The 14,048-nt window shown below is 38.9% G+C and overlaps 2 protein-coding genes across 2 annotated transcripts; both read left to right on the top strand.

Moving 5' to 3' along the window:
* Positions 1 to 580: 580 nt before the first annotated feature.
* On the top strand, positions 581 to 10,084 carry LOC122833778 (aquaporin AQPAe.a). Its single transcript, XM_044121650.1, is given in 9 exon segments — positions 581 to 668; positions 821 to 951; positions 2,829 to 3,002; positions 3,004 to 3,028; positions 4,078 to 4,272; positions 4,819 to 4,980; positions 5,078 to 5,242; positions 5,594 to 5,674; positions 5,990 to 10,084. Coding segments are annotated over 8 exon segments (1,077 nt in total). The 5' UTR covers positions 581 to 668; positions 821 to 892; the 3' UTR covers positions 6,206 to 10,084.
* Positions 10,085 to 10,245: 161 nt separating this feature from the next.
* On the top strand, positions 10,246 to 13,485 carry mipb (major intrinsic protein of lens fiber b). The gene is made up of 4 exons (XM_044114851.1): positions 10,246 to 11,022; positions 11,098 to 11,262; positions 11,346 to 11,426; positions 12,238 to 13,485. Exons 1-4 carry the CDS (start codon positions 10,663 to 10,665, stop codon positions 12,421 to 12,423), a joined length of 792 nt encoding a protein of 263 aa, XP_043970786.1. The 5' UTR covers positions 10,246 to 10,662; the 3' UTR covers positions 12,424 to 13,485.
* The last annotated feature ends 563 nt before the right edge of the window (positions 13,486 to 14,048 follow it).

The raw sequence follows: 14,048 nt of genomic DNA, 5'->3' as shown, positions 1-14,048 counted from the left end.
TCAAATGTTTAGGGGTTATCTTGGATTCACAATTCTTTTGAACAAGTGAAATCTTGTGAGAAGAATTCAATTTAATTTCTAATTTTCAATTTACTGGAAATAATTTCACTTCAGAAAGTGGTGAGTTATACTGTGATGCAGTGATTAATCCATCATAATATATTGCATAATTTGGTCATGGGCTTGCAAAACATTTGTAAAAACCAGTTAAAATGTCAACCTTGATTATATGCAAAGATATCGATTTTATAATTAAAGTATTTATTTTCCCATAGTTTTGTTCTGTGATTTTTATCCCTGCATTTATTATGTGCTTCAACATCAACGCTCCACAGTTCCCACAATTCTGAACCGGAAGTGATCGGCGCCACAGAACCGCCATCTTGTTAGGCAGTAGCAAAAAGCATATATGAACCATGGCTTTGAAACGAACAAAAAGAATATCTAAAGGTATAAGACTTGACTGTTGCTCTGTACTTATATTGTTAGATATGAACCAGGCGGAATCTAGGTCTAAGCTTTTAGCTCGTTTATTGTTGTCATAGCAATTCCATAGCAACTATCATGACAGGCTGTCAGCTACAAGGTTCCCGAAAATGTGATGTCACATGAGAACTATTTATCGGACTAGTGATGGAAATTAGTCAGCTGGCTATAATCTATTTACAGTCAGTGTTCATTAATACGTTCATTGTCCTCCCATGTTTTATAAACTAAACTTGAACTTGACCGTGAAAAATGTTAAAATTATTCGTGTCCCATAGAAATATTGGGAGCATCAGTTTTTTAAATTTTTATTTAAATGAAATATTTTTTGCAGAAAATAAAAAGTCCTGTCTGGAGCACATGGTGCTGGAAACATCCTGCTGTCACTTCCAGCTGCTCAACTGTGATGGAGGCTCCAGATTCAAACTCACTAATGAATCTACAATCAAAATCGGGAAAAACAAGGTTTTTCTTTCTTTTTTCTTTTTCTTTTTATCTTACATTCATTTCTTATATCCAGTATTAATTCCCTGTTGCTCTGTAGCCCAAAGCCCTGAGTTTGCACTTCGAGTGTATGTGTGAAAATAGTGTCAGTGTCAGCACTCTGGGTGAGTGAGGCGGCCTGAAAACTCCTCACGCCAGCGGGTTCCAGAGCCGCACATTTGGGGCTTACCGCCACAAAAGGGGGGATAACAGTCACACAGTTGCCCCAGTGAGGAGGGGGTAATCCATGACATAATGGGGCAGACCAGCAGAAATCCACCACCATCATGTACCGGTCATTTCTGTCCCTTTGCTCGGTTTGGACCCAGAGCGGTTCCTGCAGCATCATCTGATCGAAGTGCAGTGTATGTTGATATCAAAGAGGGACAATGAAAAGAGATGCAGCAGTTCACGAGCCTCCATGGCAACAGCATCATGAAAGAGGCGGTCCCCATGGTGATCGGAGGGATACCTCACAAGCAGCGTGTAGAGAGACGAAAACGGGCCTTTTGAAATGATTAAAAAAGGTTTTAGGGATTGATCGTATCTGAAACAGAAATGCTGCATATTAAAGAAACAGATGGTTTGAAATCAAAGCATGAGGTTTGTTCTTGTTCGCCTCACTTCTGCTCACTAATTGGCTCCTTCTGCTATTACTGTTTTGAAAGTCATGCTGAGCGGCAGTTTCTAGGTGACCAGTTCACACCAAACACAGTTTGACAAAAAAAAAACCCAACAAAAATAAAACAAACAAACAAACAAAACAAACTTTTTGCTAAATGGTGTACATCTTCCTGAAGAAAATAAATTCTTGGCATAAAATAAGAAAAGAAACAAAACTATAAGCCAAATATCCATTTGGTTTAGGTAGACATCTCTTAAGATTGAAACAGTTCCTTGTAAATTTTATAGACTTGAAAGTGTAATTTATATTAAAAGTCATTTGATTTTGTGTGCTGCTGATGTAATCAGAGGGAAGTTAGAGATATTGCTATTTGAAAAAAATGGATGGATTATTAAATATTCTGTTATTTTTAACTATTCTTATATCAACGTGTAATCTCTGCACGTGATTTAGTTGCACCTAAACAACAAAACAAAATATAACTAAAGATTAATTTTGATTTTTTTTTTAACCTGAGGAAAAGTTAGGACACTTTTTTCAAAGTGACCAAAGTATTGTTCTGTGACGTGTGCGAAATGTTTTAAGATGCTTTTGTAAATGTTGAAAATGCAAATGAAACAGATTGTAAGATAAATTTTCTAATGTTATAAAGTAAATAAATATAATGTAACTAATGTTCAAAAGGGTTATTCTCTGCTGTCTGGGTCGTGTTTATTGTGTTTTATTATGATAGGTGACTATTATTGATATTTTTATTAAAATGCCAAAATATAAAGAAGCAATCTCTTAAAAGATAAATGGAAACATATAGAGAAAAATTAAGTCTAAATTATGTTCAAAGTGTTAAATCCAAACTATGTTGGAGAATTTTTAATTAGTTTTGTGGATTTTTGGCTAAATGTGTTGCTTTTAAGCTTTAATCTGGCATTGTGTGTATATGTGTTTAAGTAATTTGGGACGATATTTAGTGCTGACAAATTGTATCAACTGAGAATGAACATACATCGCCTTCATATGCAGCACATTTTGAAGTTGTAACCATCTTTTTGATTTTATTTACTGAGGCATTTTGCATGCATGTGAGAAACCCTGCAGATTTCTATCGAGGCATAAGGTTGATTAATTTGTTGGCTGATTTTTGGAGGACAGGATGTTAGACATGCAACCTCAAAGGGACGTCTTTGCTCTGTGTGTGTGTGTGTGTGTGTGTGTGTGTGTGTGTGTGCGCGAGCAGCAGGAAAGTGGAGCAGGACCTGGAGTGCAGCGGAGAAGGAGAGCGTGAGGTGGAGAGGGAGGAGGCTGTTCTCATCAAAAGAGCTCTCAAGTTAATGAGAGCCCAAAGCCCTCAGACCCCCACAGCTCCACACACAGAAACAGAGATAAACAAGGAGCCGGAGGGAAACGAACACTGGATCTGAAATGACCTGGCGGGAGGTGAGGATTCTCATTTAATGCTTGGATATGAGCAACAGGAAAGTTGTACATTTTCTTTATAATCCTGGAAAGAGACGTCGACACAAAGTAGCCCTTTTATTGCATAAGTATATTTGCAATAAAAATGGTTGTTTATGATGATTTAGTTTTATTAGTTGGAAGTAATTTGTAATTTATCAGTTTATGTTGAAGCTCCATAACATGTTGAAGTTGACATGGTGGTCAAATTCTTCTTGATTTGACCAAATTTATCTCAGGTTTTTGATATATTCATGTTTGCTTTTAAACAAAGATTTTCAAATTATTCCAAAATTTGGCACTTAGTTTTTCCCTCAAATCAACCTAGAGTACCAACTGCAGTACAAGCAAAATATTTCTCCGTTGCGTTTGGTTTGAAAGTCCTGCGTCCTGAAAACTCAAAACCATGTTATTTTGTCTACATCACAGATGTAGATATAGACAAAATATAGCCATAATATTACAGAAATGTATTAGCAAAAAGAGAGAAATCCTGTTCTTATTTTGCCACAATGATGGACATTCTCTAAAACATAAATACCAGCTTTTGCTGAAAAAACAAAACTTTAAATCACTTTTCTATTTTCCTCAGTTTTTCTAGGGGAACTAAACCAGATGTGCTCAACAAATGACCCAAACAACTCAGGCCACACTTTGTTTACTTTGAATTGATCAAATCTTGTTGTAAAACTGTAGATCATAGCATGATTCTTTGTTTATCATTTTATAATTGATTATTACCCCACTCCTAGTCAACCTATTTTTTAGGAGATGTTTGCCATTATTCTATTCTTGTCATAAACGAGACCTAAATCATGCTTAGCAGAAACACGTTAACTTGTTGGCAAATCCTTTAATTTTGCATATATTTACATTTCAAAGTCCCCCTAATATTTTAGCAAACACATATTTACAAACCTCTAACTTTCAACAACATTTTAGTTTCGTGTTTTGATTCATTTTAGTCATAAAAATCGAATAGAAGGACTAAATACAAGCTAACTTTGTTCATGTGTCCTTTCTCTGCCGAGGAGCTCCGCAGTCGGCAGTTCTGGAGCGCCGTCTTAGCAGAGCTGCTTGGCACCCTGGTGTTAGTGAGCGCCGTGCTGGGCGCCTCTGTTCCAGGGCCCGGCGAGGTCCCCGGGGGGCCCCTGTATCCAGCGGTGGCAGTGGGTGCGGTCATTGTTGCACTGGCACACTGCTTTGGAGACATAAGTGGAGCGCAGGTGAACACATTACAGCGACATTTAAAGAACAAATTATTGTTCCACAAAACAGCCAAAAGGATGTTGAATAAATGTGACGAAATTGTCCATTAAATTAAAAGTTGGTAAAAGCAGAAAATTAGACGTAAAGTACACCAGTTAGTAAATAATAGCAGTTTCTCTTTTGGCTTCTGGTTTATTGATTGAGTGCTTCAGTATTGTCACCTTCCTAAAATGATGATCTGATTTATTTATTTTTTTTACCTAAATCATCAAATGGCAAAAAAAAAAAAACGTGGAGTTTTTGTTGTTGTTAGGACATCATTTTAGGAAGGTAACAATAATCAATATCAGGATAGAAATTGTTTAAAAAAGAAAGCAGAAAATATTTTCCATTAATTAGACATACACACATGCATGTTTTTGAAAGAAATATAGAATCATGAAATAAAAAACACACTTTGTGAAATCTTGTAGTGAATGCCGACAGTGAGGTGAAATTCAAAAATGCTGAATTTGATTTCATTTGAAAGTAGAGAAGCAGTTTGTGTCTGTGTGTCTGACCAGGTGAACCCGGCTGTCACGCTGTCCTTGCTGGCCACCCGGAAGCTGGACGCTCTGCGGGCCCTCGTTTACATGGTGGCTCAGTGTTTGGGGGCCTGTTTAGGGGCCTCGGCCCTCTATCTGGCTCTGCCGCTCAAAGCCACAGCAGAGCACTTTGTTAACAGGGTCAGTTTGCAGAATGTAACTCAGTTTCTGCTAAATGTTTCTCATATTTTTCTTCTTAATGCTTCCTCTGTCTCGATTCCTCTTAAATCACACTCAGGTTCCTGTAGATTTGAATGCAGCGCAGGCTCTGTGCATCGAGGTTCTGTGCACCTTTCAGATGGTTTTCACCGTCTTCTCAGTGGAGGAGCAGAGACGGAAGGAGAGCGTGGAACCAGGAAATCTGGCCATTGGATTTTCTCACACTGCTGGAGTGTTAATAGGGGTAAAAAAAACAAAAAAAGCAAGACTCCTGGTATATTTGTTTACATAAAAAATGTTGAATTTTAATAGATAGAACAACAAAAACTAACGCATTGTTATAAAACCGAAAGGAAAGAATGCATACATTTCAGAATATTTTATAAAACAATCTGAAAAGTGTGGAGTGCATTTGTATTCAGAACCACTTTTCAAAAACTGCAAATGGGGTTTTCCTCAGGTGTCTCACACACCACATTCAGATTATTTGTAATATCGCACACAAATATTATATTTCAGTTTGTTTTAATTGAGAAATGTTATCCATTAAATAAACACGTCACGCCACCAATTAACAACAATAACTGTGTGTTAGGCTCGTTTCTCTGGTGCCAGTATGAACCCGGCACGCTCCTTGGGTCCAGCCATCATCACTGGATTCTGGGAAAATCACTGGGTAAGAAACACTTTTCACTCTGCAGCATGGAGATGCTTCATACTAACTTTGTAAAAAATGATTTACAATAAGTAACTACATTTTTGTTCTTTGCTTTAACCTTTTATGCTGCATTGAACAGGTTGCATGTAATGTGCTACAGGCAGTAAGAGTCATTAAATAATTAGCAAAGATTTATTGCAATCTAACATGAATAGTGCAGACGATGATCGTACAATTACACAAATTTGTGAATTTTGTTCAGTTTACACAGAAAATCAACCTTAGCTCCTTCTCAGGTGCGGTACGCTCTGCTACTCTGTCATCCATCTACAGGTGTACTGGATCGGTCCGATCATCGGCGCTCTACTGGCCGGAGTGTCCCATGAGTTCTTCTTCGCCCGCAGCGCCTCTCGCCAGAAACTGGTGGCCTGTTTGACCTGCAAGGACATTGAGATCGTTGAGACGGCCAGCATGACCGGCTCGTCTCTGTCCACAGTGACTCAGAACGCCATGAGAGCCAAACATGCCAACAAACAGGAAAGCAACTGAAGACGGACGGTGGTTTAGTCAGGCTTCGATGGTGATGAGCGATGGCAGGAGCTGAGTTACCGACGGTTAAGCTCCTTAAACGTCCTGTGCCAAAAAAACCCACAAATCAGACTAATGATCTGAAGAGTGTTGTGTAATAAATAAAAACAAATCTGATTATGATAGCTGGCTTAAAACAGCTATCATAATATAAGAGTTTCATATCAGTCAATATCAATAATTACTGATTAGTTTTTTTTGTTCTAAATATCTGAAATCCTGCCAAACTGGTGGTCTGACGTTTCCTGTTTTTCCCAACAGATTTTTTTATTTTATTTTTAAGCAGTTAGAGGCAAAGTGGTGAAACCTTAATCTGCTGTAGTGGCAGTTACTCAACAGGTTGTTGCTAGGCAACCACAGGTTACTCAACAGGTTGTTGCTTGGTAGCCAGAGAGCGAGTGAGCTAGTTGATGCCACCAGTCTTGTTTATCTAGCAGTGAGAGGTTGAGCGACAAAAGGCTTTCCTCTGCCTACAACCCCCAGAATGCTGTGCGGTTCTGACTCAGAGTTTGGCGAAGTTATTGGAGATTTTATCAGACTTTCTATTGAATTTGACTTTGAAGAATTTGTCCTTTGACCTTGAATTTGTCCATTACCGTCTTGTTTTGGTTAACAACAATCTTTTTGTAATTTTCTTAATTTTATTTCAAAATCTTCAATGGAGATGATGGTGGAAAAAGGGATTTTTACATCAAATTAAGAAAACCCAGAGCATCCTCTTCATTAGACTCATTTTTACTGAGAATCGTAAAACTTCCTAGGCTACAAAAAATAAATCATATTTATTTTCATTTTCACAATAAAAAAAAGATAAAACCATTTATATGACACAGGATATGTTCTGCCTTTATTGCCATGTATGGGGCTGGAAGCTAATGTCGCTAGGTTCAGTATTCTCTTTCACATAATCAGAATATGTAAATGAAAAAGGGACAAATAGAATCCTGCTGAATAACGGCCTGATGTTCCAGATGCATCTCGTGTTTGTGATCGCTTTGAAATGCTAAAGCGGCTCTTCGCCGGCGCTGTGGGTTCAGTGATGCTCTCAAACGGTCCGTCCAGGTCTGTCTCTTCTCATACGGCCTGCTATTCACAGGCAAATGGACCTCCATACCTCTGTTGTGGTCCAACAGGGAGAACAGATTAAGCTTTGTAATTTAAAATGGAAACAATGGGAGTATGAGCACAGTTTAAATGTTTTGTTTTTGTAAAACCTTTAAGAATTGTTGTTTCTCGGTATATGCTGATATTGATCAAATTTCTGTTAAGATACTAGCTGTTTTTATTTCCAGATTTGCTTCATATGACAAACACAAAAATCTAACTCTTTTACTGAGCCATTATGTAACACAAAGCAATGCATTATTGTAAAGAGGAGAGAAAATGATGCGCGGTTCCAAGACGGTTTCAGAACCAGCTTTTATTGCAATAACAGCTACAAGTCTTTAAGATGTATATTTCTACCACATCTGCACATCTAGAGAGAGAAATGGTTGTTCATCTTTGGACAACAGCTCAAGCACGTCCCCACGTTTCCAAATATCTCATCTCTGGTTTTATAAAATGATGCAACAATTTGGGATGTTTTGCATTTTAAATTGTTTATATGAGGCTTCTCCTAGTACCATTTATGATGAATAGTAACTCCAAAAATCTGATTTCATTCACTTTTGTCATTGGAATATTGATCATCACAAGACTGGACTTTGCTGTTATTTGTGTTGCATAAAAAAGTTATTTTTTTGTTATAGTTTTGTGTTAAGTTATTTAGTTTATTTCTGATAAATCTGAGGAAGCTTTTAATATTCTCTTTACCTTTTATATCTAGTTGCTTGTGAAAATCTTCTTCACATAAAAACCCTCAAGAATCGAGCATCAGTGAATGTTAGAGATCTGATTTTTCCAAAATAACAGAGCACCTTGCTCTCAGATTCTAAGTTTACTCTCCCAGACACATTGTCTGCTTTTACTTTTTTACTTTCTGATAGAGCTAATAGTCACAGTTGCTGAAATTACACTGAAAAAAATGCAACATCTTATCAGGTTCTAATGCAAATATTTACGTACAAATGAGGTAGGACTAAACTAACTTAGAAGTAACTGTTTAGTCAATAATTTCTTAAAATTGATCAAAAAGTACCAGTTCCATTGGTAAATTACTCTTTACTAATAACTTGGTTCAAAAGTGAAAAAGTCTGCAAGTAGGAACTAGTTCTTTTTAAGTCAATTTTCAGATGCTCCTATGGGATAATAACCTCCACAGATGATAAATACACGCTTTGAATAAGGAATTGCTGCAGAGTTAACGAGGTGATGCAACTCAATGACGACGTGATCGCTCAGGAGGGATTGCTGATTCGATAGAAAACCTTTCACCAAACTGAACTTCACCGCCTTTTTTAATGAATGATCCAAATATAAATAATCCAAACTGAACTTGATTTATTTATGAAACTATTTGAAAAACATGTATCCTTTTCCTTCTGCTTCACAAATTCTTTGTGCTGGTTTGCTACATGAATACATAAAAGTTTGTGGTTGTTACGTGAGAAAATGTTTAAGCAAAATGTATGTAAGACACTGCATATGACCGACCCTTTAAAACAAGTCAATGTTGACGATTATTGTAAAATCTTTAAATAAAACTCTTGCCATAAATGAGCAATGCTCTTACTGTGTACATTCTAGTTGCACATATGCACACACACTCAGAAAGGCTTGCAGTTTTACAACACACTACATACAGGAGTTCACACACACATGCACAAAATGCACAATATCTGCCACAGGACCAGCATTGTGTGTGTTCTTTCTGACATGTATAAAAGGCAGTTAAAACGACAAGATCAGCGTTCTGCATTCATCACCGCCAACACACACACACTCTAACGGCGACGGCTCTCTGCTGCTCGGCTCTGGTGAGCACTGATGTTACTCAGTGCCGCTTATCCCCATCAGCATGTCTCTACAACACAAACACACACACAAACACACACACACGCAGACTCCACTGTCATCAGTCAAAGTCTTCTGCCAAACACAGAAACCAGCAATGCGTTGGTTATTAACTGGTGGGATTCTGGTTGACTTTCTGGTTTGCAGCTCTGTTAGCTTTCTTGGCTTCCTTTTTGCACAAATCACTTTTCTTTATTAAATGCTGTTTGATTTTAACAGGGTTTCAATCACTTCAATCATCACATTTCATCTTTAGGTGTGTGTTATTTTTAGGTTATTTTTGCTTCTGTTGTTCATTTTCCATCTAACTGTCTCTTGCTGTAGCAGAATCAACCAAAACCCAGATAGTCAAGTACAGTTTTTAGATTTTGTTACCATTTTTAATCCTCAGCGATGGTTTAAATGTCTCTAAAATAACGGCAAAGTGAAGCTGCAAACATTCCCCTGAACTTCACTGCATTTGTATTTTTGTCTTGTCTCTGAGCATATGTAGCGCCCTTGCTTGTTGCAAACAATGGTTTCACAGGGTCAGGCATTTCAGTGTTAGCGCTGTTAGCTTTGGGCGCTTCCGTGTGGGGCCCCAACTGTATTATCTGCATGCATGTGTGTGTGTGTGTGCGTGTGTGCACACAAGCATGCATGTCTCTTTGTGCACAAGTGTGTGCTTTCTGCCCTTGTCCATCAGAATTTATATCTGCACGTTTTGACAGTTATGATATGTCAACAGATGACATGTGCCCTCAAGAAAACCTTCTCCTCTGAGTTTCAGCTGTTGCTCCCAGTGGAGGTTCAGCTCCGCTTCTGATCTGAATATACAAAAATAACCCTTCTTGATCCTGTCAGTTTTCTGATTTGATTTGTTTTTCTAACATATACTTCATCTGATTTGGCTCTTTGGTGGTTTTAGTGGAGGTGTAAAAAGAGAAGCAACAAAAGAGGTTAAGTTAGTTTGATTTAGGATGTTTAGCGCTGCAGTACCTCACCACCTCCCCGCCCTCAGCCCAATAGGGGGATTATTACGTCACCTGGGGCCCCAGGAGGGGGTTTTATAAAGCGCCCAACTTGCCCACTTCCCTCCCTCAGAGGCTAAAAGGTCCACTGGAGAATCCGTCTATCCCCGTCTGTGCTTTACAATCCCCCAGTTAGCATTGATGCCCACCTACTTTTGAAGAATCTAAGCATCTTTGGTCTGTACTCGCATCCCACATCATCTCACACCTATGTCTTTGCGACAGGTGGAGAGAGGTGGCAAGCAGCTGAGTTGACTTTACCAGCGTAGTGCACAGTTTGGTAAAGACCAGCAGAGTCCAGATTTGCGTTTAAAGCGGCTGTTTTTCAGCTGACACTAAAACAGTACATTTTTTGTTGTTTTAGCTGTTTCATGAAGGACTGAAAAGGTAAATTACCTTTTCTTGATTCACCAACACTCCTCTTCTCTAGGCTAAGAACTTCAATCACACATCATGTGGGAGTTTCGGTCTATGAATTTTTGGCGGGCGGTCTTCGCTGAGTTCTTCGGGACCATGTTCTTTGTATTTTTCGGCATGGGTGCCGCCCTGCGCTGGACCACCGGACCTTATCACGTCCTTCACGTGGCCCTGTGCTTCGGTCTGGCGGCCGCCACCTTCATCCAATCCATTGGCCACATCAGCGGCGGCCACATCAACCCCGCGGTTACCTTTGCCTACCTTATCGGTTCACAGATGTCGTTTTTCCGTGCCTTTTTTTACATCTTCGCGCAGTGCCTGGGCGCCGTGGCGGGAGCTGCAGTGCTGTACGGGGTCACACCTGGGAACATGAGAGGCAACATGGCAATGAACATGGTAAATATCAAGGCTTAACATTCAATATCCTATGGGTCAAACATTTGCTGCATCTCTTAATTTTTGTGCCTCCAGCTGCAGCCTGGTATGAGCCTGGGGATGGCCACCACAGTGGAGGTGTTTCTCACCTTCCAGCTTGTTGTCTGTATCTTTGCTGTGACCGATGAGAGGAGAAATGGCCGTATGGGATCAGCAGCCCTCTCCATCGGCTTCTCTGTCACTATTGGGCATCTCATGGGGGTGAGAGTTTCAGGATAAGGGTAAAAGCATCGCAAAATTGTGCACATAGGAAATCTTTAACAAATGCACGAATTGTGTTTTAGATGTACTACACCGGTGCTGGAATGAACCCTGCCAGATCTTTTGCCCCTGCAGTGCTCTTCAGAAACTTTATCAACCACTGGGTAATATCTTTACTGCCATTTATTATTATAAGAATGTTGATTTATCAATGTCATGCTAAATTCTGATTAATGATGTTTAACCAAAACTCTATGTATTACTGTGACTGTTAGCTTCACTATTTTTCCCCCAATGTTTGTTCATTGAGAGCATCAATAATTACAAAAAAAATTGAAAATATGATTAAATGCAATTAATGTGTGCAGATTAGTAATTCAAATCCCACTACTTTATGTAACTAGTATCCTAAAGAAACATATCGCACATAGGTAAGTTTTTTAAACAGCAGTTTTTGTTTTTCTGGAGCTAGAATTGCTGTAACAGCCACACAGTTACCTAAAAATAGAAGAAATAAATAATTATTATCATGACTGTAGTCCTTACCACAAAACTATAAAATATGACAAAGATAGATAGATAGATAGATAGATAGATAGATAGATAGATAGATAGATAGATAGATAGATAGATAGATAGATAGATAGATAGATAGATAGATAGATAGATAGATAGATAGATAGATAGATAGATAGATAGATAGATAGATAGATAGATAGATAGATAGATAGATTTCTAGCTAGCTACCATACCTTGTTAGCTAGAAAGCTAGCTAGCTAGCTCAAAACCTTATCTAATAATAAAATAACAAATTAAACAGATACATATATCCACCGTCATCCAAAAATAAGATTAGATAAAATTTATTTGAAAATCTCCTAAAATGTAATAACAGAGCCGTTCAAGTGTCTCTACAGCTGCGAATAGCATCGTGTAGAGCTCAACCGTTTATGACTTGTATGTCATTTCCCGCAGGTGTACTGGGTTGGGCCTATGATCGGGGGTGCCATGGGTGCCATCTTTTACGATTTCATACTGTTCCCCCGTATGAGAGGTCTCTCAGAGCGCCTGGCCACACTGAAGGGAAGTCGACCCCCCCAGAGCGAGACTCAGCAGGACACTCGAGGGGAACCCATCGAGCTCAAAACGCAATCCTTATAAGCTGATCCAGTCCCCGTTTCTCCGATGTTGGGAGTCTGGGGACGAGGGACAAATCCCTGAGCGACGCTGACCCCCACCCACCTCAACTGTTCCCTCTCGACCTCATGCCTTCACACGCTCCTCAGTACAAGACTAACCCAAAATGTTCTCAGATATCCTAAAATGTAGGTTCACCACCTTCAAGCTCAGCACACAACGAGACTCCTCAGCCCCCCTCCCCCACACAGTCCTCTTTCTGTACTTCCACTTGGACATTGTGCTTTTCAAAGCCTGAACTATTCGCTGTCTCGACTCTCCACCGCCGTCTAAGATGCAAAAGCGTGAGAAAAGCCTGATATCAAACCGCGCGGTGAGGGGAGAAGGGTGTTAGAAAGTGGGAGACGGGAGCAGGATGAAGGTGAGAGGGAATGATAGAGATGGGAGTAAAGCGGGAACTGGGTTTGGATATGACAGAGACGGGAACGCTGTCATTTTTAGGTTGTGTTAGACCAGTGAAGATGGGCTTGCTTTTCAGTATTCATCCGAGCTTATCTCTCTTATTTTTTTTCTTTGTTTCCTGCACTTCAGACACAAGATGTGGATGTAAAAAAAACCAAACAAAAAACGTTTGATTTTAACAGGGTTTCAATCATTTCAATCACCACATTTTATCTGTAGGTGTGTGTGTGTGTTTTAGAGAGAAAGAGAGTGAAAGAGACTGAGAGCGAGAGAGTGTGTGTGTGTGTTTGGAGATGAGTGTGTGTATATGTGCTTACTTGTGTGATCAAGTTTGCAGATCCAGTTCTTATTTTTATTTTCATAACCGCTCATCTGTTTTGTACCATTACCTGTGTTCAGTTTGTCATGCCATGATCATTTCTCCTCCCCCACCCTGTTTGCTGTCTCACAGTTATTTGCTATTTTATTAATTTTTACATAAATCATCTGCTTTTTTTGTTCTGAACCAGCATAATCCACAACAGATGTTGTATCCCAGGCATTTGGTCTTCTTTTAGTTATCTGATTCGTACTGGGAGCTCACGGTGTTTCAATAAAAAAAACAACAAAAAAAAACATAAAAAATCTAAACTTTACACAAATGTTGGCTCATTTTTTTCCTTTTTTTAACCTGCAACTTTTAAGCATTTGAAGTACATTTCAAAACAGCGTGAAAATAAAACTTCACTGTATTTTATGTGACAGACCAACAAAAGAAATTGTTCATAATTGTCAGTGCTAAGATAAACGAGACCTGGTTTATAAATTTTTCTACAAATAAGAATCTGAAAACTTTTCATTTGTAATCACCCCCCTTTACCAAAATAACGAATCAAGATAAAATCAAGACCCAGTCCCAGATGTCCCTGGAAGCCACACAGCTAAAATAAATATTTAGTTTAGGTTAAAATAGTGGGGAAATGTGCATGTTTGTTTTAATAAGCTCTAGTGACCTTTGTGCTGGTCAGAGAGACTCAAAACTTGGCTTAGACAAAAATCAAGAGCTTTCCCTTTAAGATGGTACCACACCTCTTGTACGATACCAGAGATGTTTGGTATCGTACCATGAGCCAAAACCGGACATACACCAGCCTCAAAAAGCAGAATTAGGTGAAAACTATGACAAAGCTACCACTTTGGAAACGCTA

The sequence above is a fragment of the Gambusia affinis genome, linkage group LG01 (assembly GCF_019740435.1).
Source record: "Gambusia affinis linkage group LG01, SWU_Gaff_1.0, whole genome shotgun sequence".
Lineage (NCBI taxonomy): Eukaryota > Metazoa > Chordata > Actinopteri > Cyprinodontiformes > Poeciliidae > Gambusia > Gambusia affinis.
The sequence above is the reverse complement of the archived record's forward strand: the minus strand, read 5'-3'. Positions and strand labels throughout refer to the sequence as shown.